Source organism: Lepisosteus platostomus, chromosome 11, assembly GCF_059453375.1.
Source record: "Lepisosteus platostomus isolate fLepPlt1 chromosome 11, fLepPlt1.hap1, whole genome shotgun sequence".
In the NCBI taxonomy this organism is placed as follows: domain Eukaryota; kingdom Metazoa; phylum Chordata; class Actinopteri; order Semionotiformes; family Lepisosteidae; genus Lepisosteus; species Lepisosteus platostomus.
The window spans coordinates 45244393-45265169 of record NC_142621.1 but is presented as its reverse complement, the minus strand read 5'-3'; the positions used below and the strand labels follow the sequence as shown (position 1 = coordinate 45265169).

The 20777-nt window shown below is 46.1% G+C and overlaps 1 protein-coding gene across 4 annotated transcripts in view; it reads left to right on the top strand.

Moving 5' to 3' along the window:
* The window catches only part of LOC148652810 (myosin-10), a 76368-nt gene extending 56092 nt beyond the window's left edge, over positions 1–20276 (top strand). For all 4 annotated transcript variants that reach the window (XM_088599996.1, XM_088599995.1, XM_088599994.1 and 1 more), the window contains 26 exons: positions 2821–3014; positions 4136–4257; positions 4769–4838; positions 5003–5163; positions 5374–5482; positions 5821–5952; positions 6535–6741; positions 7178–7315; positions 7535–7658; positions 8220–8391; positions 10401–10613; positions 10752–10896; positions 11352–11558; positions 11858–11962; positions 12352–12504; positions 12983–13231; positions 13537–13749; positions 14532–14744; positions 15058–15219; positions 15403–15531; positions 15820–15908; positions 16138–16261; positions 16574–16782; positions 17354–17462; positions 17657–17829; positions 18410–20276. In XM_088599996.1, the coding sequence (XP_088456122.1) occupies positions 2821–3014; positions 4136–4257; positions 4769–4838; positions 5003–5163; positions 5374–5482; positions 5821–5952; positions 6535–6741; positions 7178–7315; positions 7535–7658; positions 8220–8391; positions 10401–10613; positions 10752–10896; positions 11352–11558; positions 11858–11962; positions 12352–12504; positions 12983–13231; positions 13537–13749; positions 14532–14744; positions 15058–15219; positions 15403–15531; positions 15820–15908; positions 16138–16261; positions 16574–16782; positions 17354–17462; positions 17657–17829; positions 18410–18554 (4067 nt within the window). In that variant the 3' untranslated portion in view covers positions 18555–20276. The remainder of the gene's footprint in view (positions 1–2820; positions 3015–4135; positions 4258–4768; positions 4839–5002; positions 5164–5373; positions 5483–5820; positions 5953–6534; positions 6742–7177; positions 7316–7534; positions 7659–8219; positions 8392–10400; positions 10614–10751; positions 10897–11351; positions 11559–11857; positions 11963–12351; positions 12505–12982; positions 13232–13536; positions 13750–14531; positions 14745–15057; positions 15220–15402; positions 15532–15819; positions 15909–16137; positions 16262–16573; positions 16783–17353; positions 17463–17656; positions 17830–18409) is intronic.
* The last annotated feature ends 501 nt before the right edge of the window (positions 20277–20777 follow it).

The window sequence follows — 20777 nt, the reverse complement described above, 5'->3', positions numbered from 1 at the left end:
AAAAGTTTAGCAGAAATCTTAGCAGTTAATCAGTTAAGTCAACTTCATATAGGTTCCAGTATAAACTGAATGTACTTCTGCTACCTAATATACAGTATAGAGAATTCTTGTCCTTTATTAGCCTTATTAACTATTAGCTGCATTTTATTTTTCTGGGAATTGTATTAAATTCACATAGAACCTTTGCATATGGATCGTAGACCTTAAATTTACCAAAGGTCTGGCAATCAAGAGTGTGCAGAACTAAGATGTGTGAAAAGTAAGTGAAACAATTTTGGCAACTGGATTTTATTCCTCTAAAATACAGAGCGAGTAGCATGAAAGGGACATTTTGATGTATTTTTATAGTCTATTTCTACTTTTAGAACTTGTGATAATTTTTTAAAACTTTTTAATGCATCGCTGGAGTGCTAGTACTGCCTGTCCTAGTATTGAGCGAAAATGAAGCTGTTATTCTAAAACATTAGTTTTCAAAGTTAAAGTAAATGGGGTTCATCAGTTGGCTTTTATTTAAAGTATTGACCTTATTGCCCGGACAGTGAATTAAGTGCACAGTGATTCAAAAGACCTGGCCATGCTGGAAAGGTGCCTCTGGGATTTCTTTCTGATCTAGGAACACCTCGCACTGCAGGTTTCACGGATAGAAAAGCACAAGGTTGTTCACATGGGTACTGGTAGGGGTTCAGTTGTATGGTTTTTAGATGCATTCACAGGGAAGGAGGACACATTCGAGCTCCCTAGTCTTGCACAGACCAAAGGCTACGTTCACCCAGCCCGTCTGGAAGTCTGCCAGTTCACAATTGTATTGCGCATTTTCCAATATAGCTGTTTTATTAGTAGCTGAAGTTGCACTGTGTAAAACCTTCGAGACAGTATCACACAGTTCATATGCTTTTTGTAAAGAAAAAAAAACAGCAGCCTCATCAGTGATTTAATTTGCGAGGAAAAAAAAATGTCAGGCTGCATAAACATACGTTGCCGTAAGAGCAAAATGTTATTTACATTCAGATGACCCGCCACTTTTTAAAATTTACCATTGCAGTCTGCTTCCTTTGTCTCCGGCCTGGTCACACTTCTGAATCACTCCGTCTAAAAAATAATAAAAAAAAACATTTAACTGTAGTAGCTCTGGATCATGTTGCCAATAGATTGTTCTTTTGTGCAGCTGTGAGTGAAAAGGAAAATATTGCTCAAATTATACCTTTTGGAATTTTAAATCTGCGATTTATGTTCCATGAAAAGATTTTCTTAGTAAAGACTATAAAACCATCATCAAAATAACATGGTACTTTCTCTGCAGATGAAACTGCTGTCAGTGTAAAGATTGCTGAAAGGAGTGATTTATAGTCAATGTAAAAGGCCTGCTTTATCAAACAATTAGCATAAACTCCCATCCCTCATTGACAGAACCGTCTGCCCCGCAAATACGAGCGAGGATGGTGAAACAGTCTTGCTTTTCTTCAGTCGCATCTTTATAATGTCCATTTTAAAGTTTTGTCTGGTTTCAAGTAACCATTTGGGTTGACTTCCAGTGAGCTTCCAGTGATTGATTATTGTCAGAGATCTACTATAGTGTCAGAGTAAAAAAGGGGGGGTTTGCTTGTTGTAAAGTAGATGAAGTCTGGCTGCAGAAGAACCGACTGTGTTTATATTCCTTTTTTTGGTTGAAATTCTTCCCGGTCCCAGCACTCTGGCTCCTCCTCAATATAGAGAAAAAATAAACCTGTTGACTGCAGCATTCTAGCTTCTTAAGTCTGTGTTGTTGATATCAGTTGCCTGTGTAGGTAGTAGAAAGTTATCTTTTCTGGATTTAATTAACAAAGCCATGGCAAGACGTGCAAAAACATTAGGATCTGTTTTGGTGTAAAGTCAGGGGGGGGCTGTTCTGCTGTAGCCCACTAAACATTTGTATTATCCTAACCCAGCAGAATAAGTCAGTTAAAATGCAGACAATATCCAGTATTCAAACATTCTTTTTGAGTTGTTTGGGTGTGGTTTGCTAAACAATACAAACTCTGTTCTTGCAGTATGGTATTTTCAGTACTATTAGTGCTTTGCTCTCTGTAAGTCCTCCTTTGACGAGTCTACATTTGTACCTTTTTCTTATGCTGATTAACCTAATTAAAAATGTTTTATGTAGTTTGTTCTATTGGTGTATGAAACCTTTTTGTGCTTTGACAGTTACTTTGTGAATTGCTCCTCTATTAGTTGATAGGACATTTCTGCTTCTATATGATCTCTTTATTACAGGTCAGCATGTAGTGCCTCTTGCTCACAATAGAACACTTTCTGCCCAGTCTTGTAGTTTTTGCTTTTTGCCCTTTTTGAGGGATTCAAGTAAAATGCCTTGGGTGAACTGCATGAACAAAACTCTTTAAAAGGACATTATATAGATTCGATGCATTTAACGTGCATATGGGCAAGCTGCTAAGCAAAATGAGGGAGGATTCCGTTTAATTAAAATCAATTGACTGCATTTTGCAAGACGCTAAGGTTACATGGCACAAGCGTTCTGAATTCTGGGCATAGTCAACCAGTTCTGCTTGTGCTTTTTTCCCCAAATCAAAGCTGTAGTTAAATCCGAAATTGTTCAATTGTTTGATTTTATACATTTTTCTTCCCCTTTGCTGTTTATGCTTATAGTTTAGATAACCCATCTCCAGTCCACGAGGCTGTCTGCCATACTGTAGGTGCCACGTGTGATTGTCCACATTCATCACCATCATGCTTTAGCTGCTGCTCTTTGCCGCTTTTGAGACTGTTTTCCTGGTTCTGGAGCGGCTCGGCTAACGGTTCGCATTTCTCCCTTATTGCCGACAGTGGATCGCATTGTCGGTCTGGACCAGGTGGCAGGCATGAACGAGACGACCTTTGGTTCGGCCTATAAAACCAAGAAAGGCATGTTCCGCACGGTTGGCCAGCTGTACAAGGAGTCCCTCACCAAGCTGATGGCCACCCTGCGCAACACCAACCCCAACTTCGTGCGCTGCATCATCCCCAATCACGAGAAAAGGGTAAGCCCTGCCTCTCTTCCCTGAGCCTCTCAGCTGCTCCTGATGCAGTCGGAAAGTCCTCCCCACATAGTTTCAGAGTACTGTACACCCCTTTGAATCGAGGTGAGGCCTTGGCTCTGTTTGATCTTCCTGAATGCTGAAGGGGACCGTTTTGAAGTAGTTGAGAGGCTCACTTGGGGTCGAGCTCGACTGCCTTGATTGGGTGGTTATCGATGGCGTGTGATTGTAAGGCTATTCTTGAACTGGAGTAAGCTATCAGAACAGTGTTGGGAGTGCGTACCTGCAACCTTCCCTTTCCGAACAGTTACAGAGGCAGGCCGGCAATTGCTGTGAACCTCTGAATCAGGGAAGCACATCTTCAAACCAGAGGACAGCTTTGCCTTCTGGTTTGTATTCTAACTAAGCTTTTAAGTGCATTAATTGTCTTTATTTACTTAAATAAATTTAACACCCTTTTAACCAATTTAACTGCCTTTCTAGGTTTTTAACTCCCAAGTAATGTAAGGAGGTATGTACAGCATGCCAGGTTGTGGACTTTTAGAGCTGGAGGTGTTTGCCTCAGCTCTAAATCTACACATTTTAAGTTACAGCCGAAGGAAAACATTTTACATACAATATTACTCGTGCTGACCTTGGCTGTTAGTTATTGCTTGTTACATACACAGGATATACCACTTGGAGAGCAAGTCTGAAAGATTTATGCTTTTATTTGTAATTTTTTGTGGGGAAACAATAGGACTCCTGATTTCCAGTAATCTCTAAGCCCTGTTCTCCACTCTCCCTAGCAAATACGTGGATTTCTTTGAGGGTATTTGTTTCTTATGATGAAATTAACAATTAAAGGAAAACCTCCTATGGTGATAGCTGTCGACAGATTAATAATAAAAGACATTCCGTTTCTAGGGGATTTAGTTTGTTTAAAATTAAACTTGTGGAAAAAATGATGCTTGGATACTTTGCTGGCAGCAGTAGGATGAGAATGTTTGTATCCCGGCGGTGTGTTGCCTGAGCGGGGAGGTAACTATGGAGATCACTCCGGTATAGCAGTGCCAGTTTGCTGCAGCCTGGCTGGGCTGACCCCTGACCCCTGGCCCCTGCGTCTCCCCGTTCCGCCCCTGCAGGCAGGAAAGCTGGACCCTCACCTGGTGCTGGACCAGCTGCGCTGCAACGGGGTGCTGGAGGGGATCCGGATCTGTCGCCAGGGCTTCCCCAACCGCATCGTCTTCCAGGAGTTCAGACAGAGGTAGCGGCCCACGGCGCGGGGCTGCAGCACGCGGACCATGCGCAGCGCCAGATGCAATACCCCCCAGCTGATGCGTTCTTCTCCCTGACACTGCATTAGACCCGACCTGCTTACATCTTTACCGTCTTCGTGGAGATGCAGGGCCCCCCTTTCTGCCCAGTTTAGATGCTCTCCAGTATCGCATCGCAGCTCTAAGCAGCTTCTTTGCATTTTTTTCCCCTCCTCTATGGAAAGTCAGGTGGCATTTTGTTACAGTTAATGAAGTTCGGCTTCTGACCTAAGTAAGCAGCAACCTAGCTCATTATAACCACCTGGGCAATACTCAGTTAATCTTATTGTTGACTTTAAAAAGGGGTATTTAGGCCTAGTAGCCTGGGACCACAAGTGAAATCTTGAAATAGTTACAAATACATTTGTTTGTAGGTCAATGTATGAATTGTTAGCATTAAGAAGCTACACAGTTTTAAAATGTGACAAATCCATTTTCTTTCATTTTTCTTCATATTTATAGATATGAAATCCTCACCCCTAACGCTATTCCTAAGGGCTTCATGGATGGAAAACAGGCTTGTGAAAGAATGGTGATTTCTTTTTTTTTATTTCTTCTTCTTGAAGTTTTGTAGAACTTCTTGAACTTCTTGAGGAGTTATCTTTTTGTCCTGGGTTTTGAGATGGTTTGAGAGCTTGATAGCCGAGATGAGCTAACCCAAGTGCTTGTTACTCATTTTGTGCTGCTTAATTAAAGATCCGAGCCTTGGAACTGGATCCGAACCTGTACCGCATTGGACAGAGCAAGATCTTCTTCCGTGCTGGAGTCCTGGCTCACCTGGAGGAGGAGCGAGACCTGAAGATCACCGATATCATCATTTACTTCCAGGCTGTGTGCCGGGGGTATCTGGCCCGCAAGTGAGTCCAAATACCGTGCGGCTTCTGTGTGTTCAGTGACCAATCTATTCATTATAAGACCTTGTTAAATCAAAGTTTGGCAACTTCCTAATAGCCATAGGCTTCTAAAACCTGCGTAGTCAGTATGAGTTTGATCAGTTGATGGGTTGAAATCACAGTGGTAGCAAGAACTGAGTGTTACTAGCTTGAATGCACATATCTTTCTTTCAGGGCTTTTGCTAAGAAGCAGCAGCAGCTCAGCGCCCTGAAAGTCCTGCAGAGAAACTGCGCGGCGTACCTCAAACTGCGGCACTGGCAGTGGTGGCGGCTCTTCACAAAGGTGGGTCTCTACTTTCAGCTCAGTTCAGAGCAGGTGTACCTTAAACCACATTAAAGTCAGAAAATATCAAGTTCAATTTGCTTACTTCAAGTCACATTTCTTTTCCTTGTGTTGTCGCGAAGCTTGGATTCATCCAATGGATTTTTTTTTCCTGAAAATAGTTTTCATTTCATTACTATTTGATTTTGACCTAGTGAAAGATCAGTGGGTACAGCAAAATGAATATTGAGATCACATTTTTTCATGTAAAAGATTATCGGAGGCGGCGAGAGATGGATTCCTATCTTTTTCCCTCTCGCGATCCTCGTGTCATCGCTGTGTGTGAACTGCCCCTGCAGGTGAAGCCGCTACTGCAGGTGACCAGGCAGGAGGAGGAGATGCAGGCGAAAGACGAGGAGCTGCTCAAGGTGAAAGAGAAGCAGGTCAAGGTGGAAGGAGAGCTGGTGGAGATGGAGAGGAAACACCAGCAGGTTGGTCCTCACAGCTCGCAGGCCTTGGTCTGGATCGCGTCTTTAGAAGAGGCCACAAATTATCATTTGATTCCATTTCTCTTAAGCTGCATAACTAGTACTTAAGGAACTGGGAACAGAAATGGAAACCTTCTTGAAACCAGCTAGGAAATGGACAGTCATGCGTAACCTGTATGTACAGTATCTGGGAGATGAAAGGGAACCAAAGCACCAGGCAAAACCTATATGGTGACGTGGAGGATCATACAGTAGTTAGTAGTGCTAACCTCCATTCCACCAAAATACTCTTTCCTCTGGTTTGGATCCTATTAGGTTTATTTAGTTCTGGGATAAAAAAAACATTTAGGATACATTTCACAGCCATAGAATTTTTGACCAAATATTGCTTGCTTTGTGGTCAAATCATAATTCACTGATCGGTAGAGATTCAGGATTTGTGTATACAACGTGCAACCGTAGACAGTGTTTGAAAAGTATCTCCACATTTTGGAAATAGGCGAAAAAAAGTTTAGTGTCTAATGTCATGAGGAAGCTCTGTGGTAACAATGAGCCATCAGTTGCGTCTGGGTGCGTCTCGGCTAGCTGCTGGAGGAGAAGAATATCCTGGCGGAGCAGCTGCAGGCGGAGACGGAGCTCTTTGCAGAGGCCGAGGAGATGCGCGCCCGCCTGGCAGCCAAGAAGCAGGAGCTGGAGGAGATCCTGCATGACCTGGAGTCCCGCGTGGAGGAAGAGGAGGAGCGGAACCAGGCCCTGCAGAATGAGAAGAAGAAGATGCAGACGCACATCCAGGTATTTCCAGAGCGGCACTAGTTGGGCTAGAGTGGGTGTTTTGTATTGCCCAGGGGACGATGGAGCACTAGATGTAGAGATCCACTAGGGTGTGTTGAATCCAGGTGTTAGGTTGCCTTTTGCAGAAGTGGATAGAAGCTTTTCAACATCTACAATGCGCAATATATATGAATACCCACATGTGGTGGGTTTTGGGTAGAGGCCAGTCCTGCTAAATAAGCTTTCAGCGAAGTGGTAATAAACGCCATCTTGTTCAGCTTTCACACTTGATGAAGTAGGCCTGATGTTCATCCTGGTTGTACGTGATTTTCCAGCACCAGTTGCAGATAATCCTAGAACATCCTTTGATTTGTTGCGTGTTCCACACTAGAGTGGACCCTGAGAGACGTTCTCAAGCCCACTGCCAAGGTGACTCTGGGCGTCTCTGTTCCCACAGGACCTGGAGGAGCAGCTGGATGAGGAGGAAGCAGCCCGCCAGAAGCTGCAGCTGGAGAAGGTGACAGCCGAGGCCAAGATCAAGAAGATGGAGGAGGACATCCTGCTGCTGGAGGACCAGAACTCCAAGTTTATGAAGGTAACCATGATCCACAGGACTTCACTGACTAACTGCAGGAAAGAGGCCTGGAGCTGTGGTCTGTGCAATCTGTATAAGAATTCAAGTCGGTCCTGAAAGTGCTGCTGGCGGCAGAGTGGCTGTAGAATAAGATTAATAACTCATTCATTGGAAGCCACTGCCTGTGATCCAGCACAACTCTTGGCAGACTTTAAACATGTGGCATCTCTCTCTTCACAGGAGAAGAAGTTGCTAGATGACCGCGTGTCCGAGATGACCTCCCAGCTGACCGAGGAGGAGGAGAAAGCCAAGAACCTGGGCAAGCTGAAGAACAAGCAGGAGATGATGATCGCAGACCTGGAAGGTGGGTGGGGGGGTTGCCTCTGACCTTTCCTGTGTTCATTTCTTTTCCTGCAAGAAATCCCTATTACATGTAGCACGTAGAGATCAGAAAAAAGTCCAATGTTCGTTGAGCAGCATGTCCCAAGTTGCTGAATCCAAGATAGACTCGCTGGAGCAGAGAGAAAGAGCATGCACCATTATGCCATTGCCCTTCTGTCAGGAGTGTTAATTAGATCCCCACTCAAAGTGATTTAATTACTGTCTGCGGTCAAACAGGCAGTTGTCTCGTTATGCAGCACATTTCAAACCAAATACTCCCCTGAACCACATATTCAACTTTGTGTATAGTGTTTCACGTGTGACATTTAATGTTTGGAAGCACTTAATGTATAGCATATACTGTCTAGAGTTCCTGTTAATTTGGTGAGATCCTAAATAAGATGAAATCCTTGGAGAAGCAGATACTTTTGGGTCTTTCTGCTTGCATGAATGAAAAGGTTGGGATTCGTAAGTGCCGAGTGGAAGATGGCAGCCCCCTTCTTGTTGGGTGTTGCTCAGTGATGCTGTGCACGTGCATTTCCAGAGCGCCTGAAGAAGGAGGAGAAGACGCGTCAGGAGCTGGAGAAGGCCAAGAGGAAGCTAGATGGGGAGACGACGGACCTGCAGGACCAGATCGCGGAGCTGCAGGCCCAGATTGAGGAGCTCAAGGTCCAGCTGGCTAAGAAGGAGGAGGAGCTGCAGGCTGCCCTTGCCAGGTCAGTGCGAGACGTTGGGGTGCAGCTCTGCTGCCTGGCCAAGAGTCAGCAGCACAGGGGCTCTCTGGGAGCTCAAGAGACATTCCTATGTTGATGTTTAGGAACATACATAAATTCAGATCTGTCTGAAAGCAGAATTCACAGTATGCAGTTCATGATTCTGGCTTGCAGCTCAGAGGCTACTTAAGAGAGGCTGCATCAGGACAGCAAATGTGTGCACTCTGCTCAGGGGTTGTGTGGAGTTTGTTGTGGTTTAGCAATGGTGACTAACAAATCTGAGCTAAGACTTTCGGTATGAATTCCCTCATTACAGCTGCCTTTTCCCTCTATTGTGGTTTCAATACATGTCCTCATGCTATTCTTTGTTACTATGAAATAAGTTATTCTAAAGTGGGGGATGAAGATCAAACTTATCGGCTTTTTAAGGGCTTAAAAGGGGGCGATATTACCGACCTCTTGTTTGTAAAGTGTCTGGATTAGCTGTTTCTTGAAGGGAGCTCAGCTATTAGTTAAAACTATGTTAGGTACAGTAGTTTCTTCTGAACTCCCACCAGCTTGTATGGAAAAAATTCACAAGTATTTGAACTTGAAAGTACAGCTTTGTAAAGTTGCCCCTTTTGCTGATGTTTTAAAGTAGATTGCTTATCTTTGAGCTGACTACATTGTAATGGATTGTAATGTTTACAGGATGTTTAAACTAACACGTGCTGTTTTTTGTCCTTTGACCCTTTGGCATGTTACCTGTGGCATACTGTAGCTATTGATTGCTTTAAGAATTGGAAGGCAAACATTGCCATTCCTTCATTCCAACAAGAGCATTTTTGACTGTTTTTATTTTGAGAGAATTTCTCACAGGTTGGCACACTGCACTCTTAATTTTGCTTGATTGATATTCACACCGCACACACTAAACACTCCCATGTGTGGTCTTGGTTTGTGGCAGTGTTCAATTACGTACTGTATGTAGGGTTGTGCTTTAAGACCAATCTTAAATTCGCAGTACCTCAATTTCTATTCACTCGGCAAGCAAAGCACTTGCTCTCTCCACTTACATTTGAACTCGGTCTGACTGAGGCTTTAATGGTCTTAAATATTTTAATCTCATATTTGTGCATTTACCTTGGCAGCCAGCTTGGAGACAAACTGCAGGTTAAATTGGGATTTAGCTATCACTGAAAGGAGATAAATCCTAGTAAAAATTAAAAATAATTGATTTCTCACTTGCTCTTACACTATATTTTTACAGCATTCTGTCAGTTCATTCCAGTTTTAATGAAATCCCCAGGTGCTGTTGTGCAAGCCTGTTACTGATGTATGACTTTTAAAAAGGTTATTTGTTTCATATTTGCTTGGTGTCTTTGGTATTAAAACCTTATGCAAGCCTTCTAAACTTAAAGCTGTATTAAAGCCTTGTTTAAATTATTTAAACATGTGATAGTTATTTGACATTGGCGCACACCCTAAAATTCCAGTTCATTTATTTTGCTCTGACAGAACTGTAATGCTTTTGTCTTCCTGTTTTTAAACTCCCTTGATCACAATATTTAACCAATTAAGGGTATTTATTTTTGGGGGGGTCCATATAAGCTGCATTTGGTACATGATTTGGACTTTTTATTTTGTTGCAGTCTGCTATAGGGGCTTTTCTAGTTTAATGGTATACAGAATTATTGCCCCCAAATCTAACTGAAGTAATAAAATCAGCAGAAATTGTCCAAATGTGAAAATCTCAACACTGTTTGTTTGTTTTTTTGTTGCCGTGTTGTGCAGTTTGTCCTTGCCTCCCACACATTCCAAGTCCTGTTTCCACTTTGCACAGCTCTAACAAATTTTCTGCTTTGAAACACATTGATAAGGCACTGAGCAGCTTGTACCTCCTGTCCGCTTGTCCGTTTTTTTTTTAATGCCACCCACGGTGATGAACATCTACCAGGGTGCTGCGGTTCGCAATGTCCGGGGGGCCGCGTGCCTCGGGAGTTCTCACCTGCTGTGCTCTGTGTGTGGCCCAGGGGGGACGAGGAGGTGGCTCAGAAGAACAATGCCCTGAAGCAGGTGCGAGAGCTGCAGGCCCAGCTGGCCGAGCTCCAGGAGGACCTGGAGTCGGAGAAGGCAGCGCGGAATAAGGCGGAGAAGCTGAAGAGAGACCTGAGCGAGGAGCTGGAGGCCCTCAAGACCGAGCTGGAGGACACGTTGGACACGACGGCCGCGCAGCAGGAGCTCAGGTAGGCGGGCACGTCGCCGCCAGCCCTGGCCGCTTCACCTGGGCTGGTTTTTGAGTAGCACGTGGGTCTGCGGCCCTCCTGTCCTGCCGGATCGCAGCTTGAGAGAAGCCAGCTTCCTGACGAATCCGTTTTTTGTAGGACCAAGCGTGAGCAGGAGGTGGCGGAGCTGAAGAAGGCCATTGAGGAAGAGACGAAGAACCACGAATCGCAAATCCAGGAGATGAGGCAGAGGCACTCCACCGCCCTGGAGGAGCTGTCGGAGCAGCTCGAGCAAGCCAAGAGGGTACGGACAGTGTCCGAGTGTGCTCTCCGGCTCGCTGTCGACAGGCTGCACGTGACGGAAATGTTGAAATACAGTTCTTGAGGCAGCAGTGGGGTTGATTAAGATGCACTGAAAAAAATATTCTAAATAATAAGGCTCTAAAGAGCTGAGAAAAAGGCTTTCAGCTTTTTTAAACATGTCCATTCTAACTTATTTCAACTAGAATAAGGTCAAAGAACCTTCTGTGCTATCCCATTTGATTCCTTTGAACATTAGATCACTGAGTTTTATTTTGGCCTGTTTAGCGTTAGTGTTACGACTTAGTGGCATTGCAGGATTCCACGTAGTTTTGCAGTTCTGTTCTTAATCCGTTCGCTTGAGTTAAGAATTTACGTTTTCGAGCTGTAAAGCCGGTCTGCGAGTCTCGTGAAACCTTACTGTGCGTAACCCGACGCTTTTCCTGATGACCGCTGCAGTTCAAGTCGAACCTGGAGAAGAACAAGCAGACGCTGGAGAGTGACAACAAGGAGATGGCCAACGAGGTGAAAGTGCTGCAGCAGGCCAAGGCAGACTCGGAGCACAAGAGGAAGAAGCTGGAGGCACAGCTGCAGGAGTTCATGGCCAGAGTCACCGAGGGCGAGAGGTCCAAGAGCGAGCTGGCTGAGCGAACTCACAAGCTGCAGGTCTGTCCGTAGTCGCCTCGTCCCGTGTTATAAGAGCTGGCCACAATCTGGTGTTGGGAGGCTGGTGCAGTCTGGGCTTATAGCAAGTTTCAGGTGCTGTGTTGCAGAGTTGTGAAGTGTGTATCAATGCCACCACTATAATCTCCATTGCTTTTTGAAGGTGTGTAGAAATTAATTAAACGACAAGGGTCATACGCAGGTAAACTAGAAGAATGTAGAATTTCTCCCGAGGCTTTTATCACTGCATTATAACGATCTGTACCATATTTTGTGAAACACTCCTTTTTCTCTCTGCGTAGAATGAACTTGACAATGTCTCCACCCTGCTGGAAGAGGCAGAAAAGAAGGGAATCAAGCTGGCCAAAGATGCAGCCAGTATGGAATCGCAGCTACAGGACACACAGGTGAGTGAAGGGAGATGGCTCTTTCTGTTACGGTATTAAATCACAGGCTTTTGATCAAGAGTAGGCTATGTAGCAAAGTTCTGACTTTGTTGTAATCACCCAGTTTACCCTGACATTTCATGCAGTATTGGGCAAGTAAACAGAATCAGATTTTATTAAATTCCTGAAACCTTTTTAGTGACAGGAGTTTACAGCAGAGAGGGATCCTTTGGACTCCTCGTGTGAGAGCGTTGTGCAATGCTGAGTGCTTAACTCATTGGGCAGAATTGTTCGTCTGCCTGCTCACCAAGATCAGCAGGGCCACTTCTGCTGTGCCCAGGCAAGGTGCAGATGCACAAGTGAATGAGCCGTGCGGTGTTATGACTGCATTTGTGGGGCTGTGTGTTTAGGAGCTGCTGCAGGAGGAGACGCGCCAGAAGCTGAACCTGAGCAGCCGTATCCGCCAGCTGGAAGAGGAGAAGAATGCCCTGCAGGAGCAGCAAGAGGAAGAGGAGGAAGCCCGCAGGAACCTGGAAAAACAGCTGGCCACGCTGCAGGCGCAGGTACAGGGGGCAGAGTGCACAGGTGTGGGCTGGCTGAGGGGAAGAAGCCAGCTGGACCCACTTCTGGTTCATGTAAAGGATGCACAGGCCGGGGAGGGGGGATGAAAACAGCTGTCCAAACTGCATACTCAGATTTAGTGGGATGACCCATTTTTAAAAAGATAAAATGACCTCACTTCCAGGCCAGGGTGGTCAGACTTGGGGGGGAGAAAATTTAGAAGATGACATGACTGTGCCCAGTATATTGCGAGGCTTATGGTGCAGCTGACAGGACATTGGATAAAACCCACAAGTCTGCATTAAGCCATATTATGAAAACCATGCAGAGGTCACAATTGAAAGATATTTCTGTGCCACTTCTAGAGGCAGGACATTTGAGGCCATTATTTAGTCTGATCTGCTAGACCACGAAGTGCCACACTCTCAGCTCTGTGTTCAGTATTGGTGAGCTTCTCTGTCCTTCTGTCCATCCTTGCAGCTGGTGGACACCAAGAAGAAGCTGGAGGACGATGTTGGGACCATGGAGGGGCTGGAGGAGGTGAAGAAGAAGCTGCTGAAGGATGTGGAGAGCTCCAACCAGAGGCTGGAGGAGAAAGCCATGGCCTTCGACAAGATGGAGAAGACCAAAAACCGGCTGCAGCAGGAGCTGGATGACCTCATGGTGGACCTTGACCACCAGAGACAGATCGTCTCCAACCTGGAGAAGAAGCAGAAGAAGTTTGACCAGGTACAGTGCTGGCTAACAGTTTCTGATGCCACATTTTAATCTGCACAGTACCAGAATAGTATACTTGATTTTAGCGTCTATCAGTCTATAGTTGAAACACTTCATATGCTGATGTTTTTGTCTGTTACCGACTTCTTAAGGGTATAAGCTTCATGGGATGAAAATTGAACTTATTCTGACGGCTCGTCAATTCCGTATACCACAGGAGGATTAGGTCACTGACTTTTGTGGAAACACGAGTCCCTGCTGCTCCCGTCTTGGCGGTGTTGAGCTGGGAATGTTGATTTACCCTTGCTGTGTCGCAGATGCTGGCTGAGGAGAAGAACATTTCCGCCCGTTACGCCGACGAGCGGGACCGCGCCGAAGCGGAGGCGCGGGAGAAGGAGACCAAGGCTCTGTCTCTGGCCCGCGCACTGGACGAGGCGCTGGAGGCCAAGGAGGAGTTTGAGAGGCTGAACAAACAGCTGCGCACGGAGATGGAGGATCTCATGAGCTCCAAGGACGACGTGGGCAAGAATGTGGGTCTCTTGTGAAATTGACAGTGTTGTACTTGTATTATCAGCGGTGGACAGGGAGTCCACAAATTCCAAGCCATTTGCTCCAAATACATTTTGGAACTGTTGGAGCTCAAAGTGTCTTCCTGTAAAGATGGTTAGAGGTGGTTAGGTTCCCAGACTAGTCCTCAATAGCTTAGTTTATAATGCAGCTGAAGGTCTGATCATTGTGATCATCAAATGATTTAAACCAGGCATACCCACACTGTGACATTTCATTTTAAAATGTTGACATTCCTTTTTTTTTAAATTACAGGTGTGTCACATCCACTGCTTTTATGCTTATCCAGGCTTAGGGTCATGTTACAGACCACAGAAAGGAACATAGTTTGCCTTCTCTCAGAAGGCAACAAACAAAATTATGTAGCAGCACTAAAGCTGTGCCGCAGCAAGTAGTTTCAACAGTATTTACCCAGAGAAACTACAAAGTTCTCATGTGTGGCTTGGTATTCATATGCCCAAAGTATGAAAATGTCATAATATATGGAGGTTTGTTCATACGTAAAGGTGTTTGTAACTTGGAGTATCTGTACTCTGTCCCTGTCGTCTGTGTGTAGATTATGGAAGTAGATTTGATTTACTCTTTTGAGTTTAGCCCTAGGGAATGTAGCTATTGGAAGCTTGGGGGGGGGGGGGGGAGTCTTGCCACCTATTGTTGGGGAATAAACAGTATCTAACTCCAGCGAGACCTGTGCTTGAAGTGACTCTCAAGATCCCTGTTCCTGTTCCTGGCCGCATGCGCACAGGTGCACGAGCTGGAGAAGTCGAAGCGCACGCTGGAGCAGCAGGTGGAGGAGATGCGCACACAGCTGGAGGAGCTGGAGGACGAGCTGCAGGCCACCGAGGACGCCAAGCTGCGCCTGGAGGTCAACATGCAGGCCATGAAGGCCCAGTTCGAGAGGGACCTGCAGGCCCGCGATGAGCAGAACGAGGAGAAGAAGCGGATGCTGGTCAAGCAGGTGCCGTGTTCTGGAGAGAGGCAGGAGATGGGCTCCAGCCAGAAGCGGGTTGATATGGGGGTGTCTGGTCTAGCGAATTGTAAGAGAAAGGGTCCCTGTGTTTCCTTTTCTCTCAAGACATTTCTTGTTCATATGAAGTTGTGAGCTGGTTTGTAAAGGTGGGCACTAGTCATTTTATTTTGTAGTGGAATGCCTCATCCAAAAGCCTGGGACTTCTCATGCGCCTGGATGGGTTCAGGGATTGTCCGAGTGAAGTCCAGGCCACCCCAGCACGTGGCCTCGCAGTGCAGTGCCACTGACCCTGCTTTCCCAGGTGCGGGAGCTGGAGGCGGAGCTGGAGGATGAACGCAAGCAAAGGGCCCTGGCCGTGGCTGCCAAGAAGAAGATGGAGATGGACCTGAAAGACCTGGAGGCCCAGATCGAGGCGTCCAACAAGGCCCGCGACGAAGCCATTAAACAACTGCGCAAGCTTCAGGTACTCATCCTGCAAACCACACCTCTCAATTTCCCCCTGAAATGTTTGCCCAGCCGTGTTTTATCTTAATCGGAATATGTTCACTCGTCTTATGCATACATCTTTATACCTTCATGCTAATACAGTGGTTTTATTCACCCATGAGGTACTGCGGTGGTGAAGGGGCTGTTTCTCCTGTTCTAGGCTCAGATGAAAGATTACCAGCGCGAGCTGGAGGAGGCCCGTGCTTCTCGAGACGAGATCTTTGCTCAGTCCAAGGAGAACGAGAAGAAGCTCAAGAGTTTGGAAGCGGAGATTCTCCAGCTTCAGGAGGTGCGTTATCCTCTTCTGCAACACTAAAGCTTTCTCTGCCCTAGGGCGGCTCTGACCTTCATACACTGTTGAAGAAAAGACTTTCTCACAGTATGCAAATAAAGTACAGGTAAAGTACAGTTCAATAGATACAATTCCCAACTGTGGAACAGAGGGTTTAAGCAACTAAGGCACCCAAGCTTACACATTATACCTGTGAAATCACTCCTTTTACGTGGAATGTTTTTTTTTTTCATTTCTTGAGTGCTGTAATCCGCGGTCTGAGCCTGTGTTTGTCTCCCCGCCCAGGATCTGGCAGCGTCGGAGCGAGCCCGCAGACACGCCGAGCAGGAGAGGGACGAGCTGGCTGACGAGATCTCCAACAGCGCCTCCGGAAAGTGAGTCTGGGCTGGCAGACGCCAGGGGAATGGATCACGCACAAGATCCTAAGGACCCAAAAGGGCTCGGTTTGATTCCATCTTGAACCCGTGTTAACTGATGTTTCTGTTTTGAGTACAGTCTGTGGTGATGGGTGCAGCTGTTTCGGTAGCAGATCCGAATACTGTTTAATTGAGTCTGCGTCCTGCTGAATTGAGAACCCTGTCTGCTTCTGTCTGTCCGTGGCAGGTCAGCCCTGCTGGATGAGAAGCGCAGGCTGGAGGCTCGAATTGCCCAGCTGGAGGAGGAGCTGGAGGAAGAGCAGAGCAACATGGAGCTGCTCAATGACCGCTTCCGCAAAACCACCATGCAGGTAGATGGGGGCGCCTGAAAATTTCTCCTGGGAGCACGTGCACGGCACCTGCCCACACTCACAGTCCTGCCTTCACACCTCTTCCAAAATATCTGCATACACATGGCACTGGTTGGAACTGCTTCATGAATACACATGCAGACTCGCACAGCTCTCTGCCCCAGTCCCCTTGACACAGGCTTCCATGGAGGAGGAGCATTCTCCTGCTTACACACACGCCTGCAGCTCGAGAAGTGAATTCGCTTCAGTTCCTCCCGTTGGCCGCTCTGGGGATGCAGCGGCAGTAGTAACGCTCCCGTCTTCCTCCGCCAGGTGGACACCCTGAATGCGGAGCTGGCGGGCGAGCGCAGTGCCGCGCAGAAGAGCGAGAATGCCCGGCAGCAGCTGGAGCGCCAGAACAAGGAGCTGAAGGCCAAGCTGCAGGAGCTGGAGGGCTCCGTCAAGTCCAAGTTCAAGGCCACCATCGCCGCCCTGGAGGCCAAGATCGCACAGCTGGAGGAACAGCTGGAGCAAGAGGCCAAGTGAGCACAAACGTCCCCCGGCACCCAGCCAGCTCACCACGGGCTCCGTTGGTTCAGGACAGTTGTCGCTGCAGCTCTGGCGCCATGGAGATTAACGCCAGGAAATCTTAGAATGGCAGGAATAGTCTAAACGCATCACACATGGCTTCTTTAAGATGTACGTTTCAGAGGGCGGTTTCAAAACATCCGATTTTTATGAATGGAGAATTTTACACTTGGGCTGATAGGATTACATACTGTATAACACTAGAATCGTGGCCCTTCCAAAGCAGACAGTCTGTGGAGGCTCATTCTGGTGAGAAACAAATCATTTAAAGATTAAAACCTTAACTTCCAGTCAGAATTCTAATGACATATTCTGTAACGAACGAGTTTGAAACCCAGTCAAAATGAATCTTGATCCTGTCCAATCCAGTGTGTGACTTTTATGCTCCAGGCAGTGTTCTTGTGGTCACACTCCTCATCTGGCTCCTGAAGTAGCTATAGTACGGAATCGGCGTTCTTGCTAGTCTGAGCTGTCGGCTACCTCAGGCTGTGCTCTGGGGCTTAAACCGGTCTCTTTCCCACGCAGGGAGAGAGCTGCAGCCAACAAGGTCGTCCGCCGCACGGAGAAGAAGCTGAAAGAGGTGTTCATGCAGGTGGAAGATGAGCGACGCCATGCAGACCAGTACAAGGAACAGGTACTGTAGGTGCCCTGCGTGAGTCCGACGAGCATGTTCCCTGGCCAGGCCCGCTGGCTTTTAATCCTCTTCACTTGGCGCGACGTGAAGATTGCCGGATTGGCGGATGGCACGTATCCCGATGTTTAACCGTGTCGTAGCCCGCACAGATCCGAAGTCGGCGTGGGGTGACGGGGTCTCTCCCTCTCCCTCAGATGGAGAAGGCCAATTCCAGGATGAAGCAGCTGAAGCGGCAGCTGGAGGAGGCCGAGGAGGAGGCCACCCGCGCCAACGCGTCCCGCCGCAAGCTGCAGAGGGAGCTGGACGACGCCACGGAGGCCAGCGAGGGCCTGAGCCGCGAGGTCAACACCCTGAAGAACCGCCTCAGGTAGCGGACGCTGGGCTGGACTGGGAGAAATGAGGCCATGTGTTTGGGTTGACGGTTGTCAGGAGATCCTAGGATCCGTTAGCTCCAAACTACCAGATGGGCCAAACGGCCTGCTCACATTTCTTGCAATATTTGGTCTTAATGCACTAATCCTGATCATATTGGCAGTGCTCTCTCCCTTTGGTTAGATCCTCTGAGTTATATATCCGCAGCTTCAACAAGCGGTGTGAGGCGTTCAGATATACCATATACAGTTCTCGGCCTTGTGCCGCTTGCCAGCACAGGTGTGCCCTTACTAAATGAAGCCTGCTTCACAGCTGCAACATAGTTTGAAAAAAGCAGCGCAAAAGACGAAAATCATTATTTTACTGTCCTAAAAAACAGTGCAGAAATGCTCTTGTTCACATTTTACCAGTGGCTGTTCTCAGATGAATATGAGAAGAAGCTTTTTTGATACCTATATGAACCGGTCGTTGTCACTACATTTTCCAAATAGAGGCTTAGCGTGGTTTTGTTGTGGAGGTGCTGGGCAAGCGCGCGGGGCTCTCGCCGACACCACTGTGCTCTCGCTGTCCCCCAGGCGCGGCGGCCCCATCAGCTTCTCCTCCAGCCGCTCGGGGCGCCGGCAGCTGCAGATCGAGGGGGCTTCGCTGGAGCTCTCGGACGACGATGCCGACGGGAAAGCCAGCGACGCCAACGAGACGCAGGCCGCCCAGGTGGAGTAGAGCCCTCGCCCTCGCCCTGGGGCCAGCCAGCATGCTAGAGCGCTACAGCCTCCCCTGTTCCACACGCCAGCGCAGAGGGGGAGAAACGGCTCCGACCAGCCCTCCAGGCTGCCCTGTGGTCAGAAGTCTGCCTCGCTCCTCTCTGGCCACGCTGCAAGGCTGTAAATCACTGATCTCTTGCGTCTTAATATAACTAGCCTTGGCATACTGTATCTGCTTAAACAAATATAGGTACAAGTGCATTTTATATATATATATAAATATATAAATAAATGGAGTAATTCTTTTTTTCTCCCAGATAAACAATGTAAAACTATTTTGTAGCAAATTAAGGCTGAAGTAAAACAAAACTGTCCTCTCATTAAACGATATTTGCATTCAAAGACAACTTAGTCACGGGTGGATCCCCTCTTTGTTGCTATGCATGTCTCTTCATGATGTACAGAACACACTGCTTCTGTCGTACACAAAAAACAAAAAGAGAATCGGGTGCCGGGGGGTTGTGCTCGGACCGGTGAAGGACTGGAAAGTGAAATCATGCGAGGACCCGTCTGCTTCCGTTAGTGAAATGCGAACGTGCTCAACAGAAAACGTTACTGTGAAGTCAATGAAGGAATCTCATATTTCAATTGATGACCTATATTTTTTTTTTTTTTTGCTTCTGGGGGCAATGTTTTTTGAGGGTCTTGTTAGTCAGGAGCTGAAACCTCACTGCTCTTCAACAGCAAATATTAATTTGTGTCTCTCCTGCAAACAGCAGTATTTCTCAGTGACCTTGGACACAAGCTGAGTTTCACTTTTCAACTGCACTGGCTGGGTGGGCATTGTGTCAAAGAGCTGTCTTACTTATCAAAGTGAGATAGATGGGTTGCTGTGCATCGAAGCGATCTTTACTTTCCTTTTTGTTTAAGTTTTAGGAACCGTTTTTGAAGCATTTGCTGAAATAGTCAAACTTGTCATATTAGGCAGTCTTTCACAAATCGAACTTCAGAACCTGTGCCCAGTTTTTTGTTTTCTGGTCACTGTGTAAGTCGTGCATCTATGGCTCTCTGACAGTCACGTTTCTGCATCACTCTCTCCACTTTCCCTCCTTTCCTCATCGTCTTTGAAGACGCTCATGTTAAAATTCATGTACCTTTCAATGTGAAGTAGTTGAAATAAGATGAAATTCAATATGAAGCCACTATGAAGTTCAGCGGCATGGGTGTTGCATATCTGTGGAGTTGATGTGACAGGACCTGCATATCCATTATTATAGTTTTGTTTTCAGTTTAAAAAAAAGAAATTTGTTATAATGTTAGTATATAATAAACTGATGTTTCTTTAAAAGTGCCTTAGACACTACTAAGAAAGCATTACTAGTGGAAAACCTTCATATGTACCTAACATTACAACAAAAAAAACATAACGTTTAAACATGATTTTATTGTATTTAGCTGTGCTTCATATCATATACAGTATGTACCTCTCCAGTTCTAGTGCTATTATAGATATTACGTGGGTATGAATCAGTGTTATTAACTCTGAAACGATGAGCCTTCTGCCCTGTGCAGGAAGTGTTATTTCATTTGGTTAAAAGCTTTAACATCTACGGGGTAGTTATATTATTGAACTGGCTGTTGACAACCAGGCATTTGACTGCAGATCTTTCCTTTTATTTCTTGTATACCTGTATTTCTAGACAATGATTTTTGTAAAAGACAATAAACATTCATTCTGGAACTGGTATGTGTTCGTTTCCTTTGAAGGGATGTCAATTTTTTTAATTTCTGTATACTTGACATGTGAAAAGTAAAGGGTGAGTAGGTGGTTTAGGGCTTCTTTGGGTTATAGTTACTATATAACTTCTTATAGATTTTTTTTTCTTGTTATATAGATTACCTTCAGTGATCAGTGATTTTACAGCTGCATAAATGTTTAATTTTTGTAAGATGTTTGCACACAGGCTGTTCACTATGATGTGGTCTATTACAGAAAGCAAGTTATCTTCAAAATCTGTGTGTTTTTTTTAAGATACCCAAGATCTAAGATGCAGAAATATACGCTCTGTTACTTGGCACATAATTTAAGAGTAGAAGTGTTAACCTTGACACCCTAATTGCATTTGATCTTGGGCCTATGCTCCTGATTACTTTCCCCCTTAATTCAATCCATAAAGCTGCTGCCACTTCTCTACCTGGTCTCAGGTGGTTGGGACTGTGGACAGTAAAGTGCCTCCCTCAT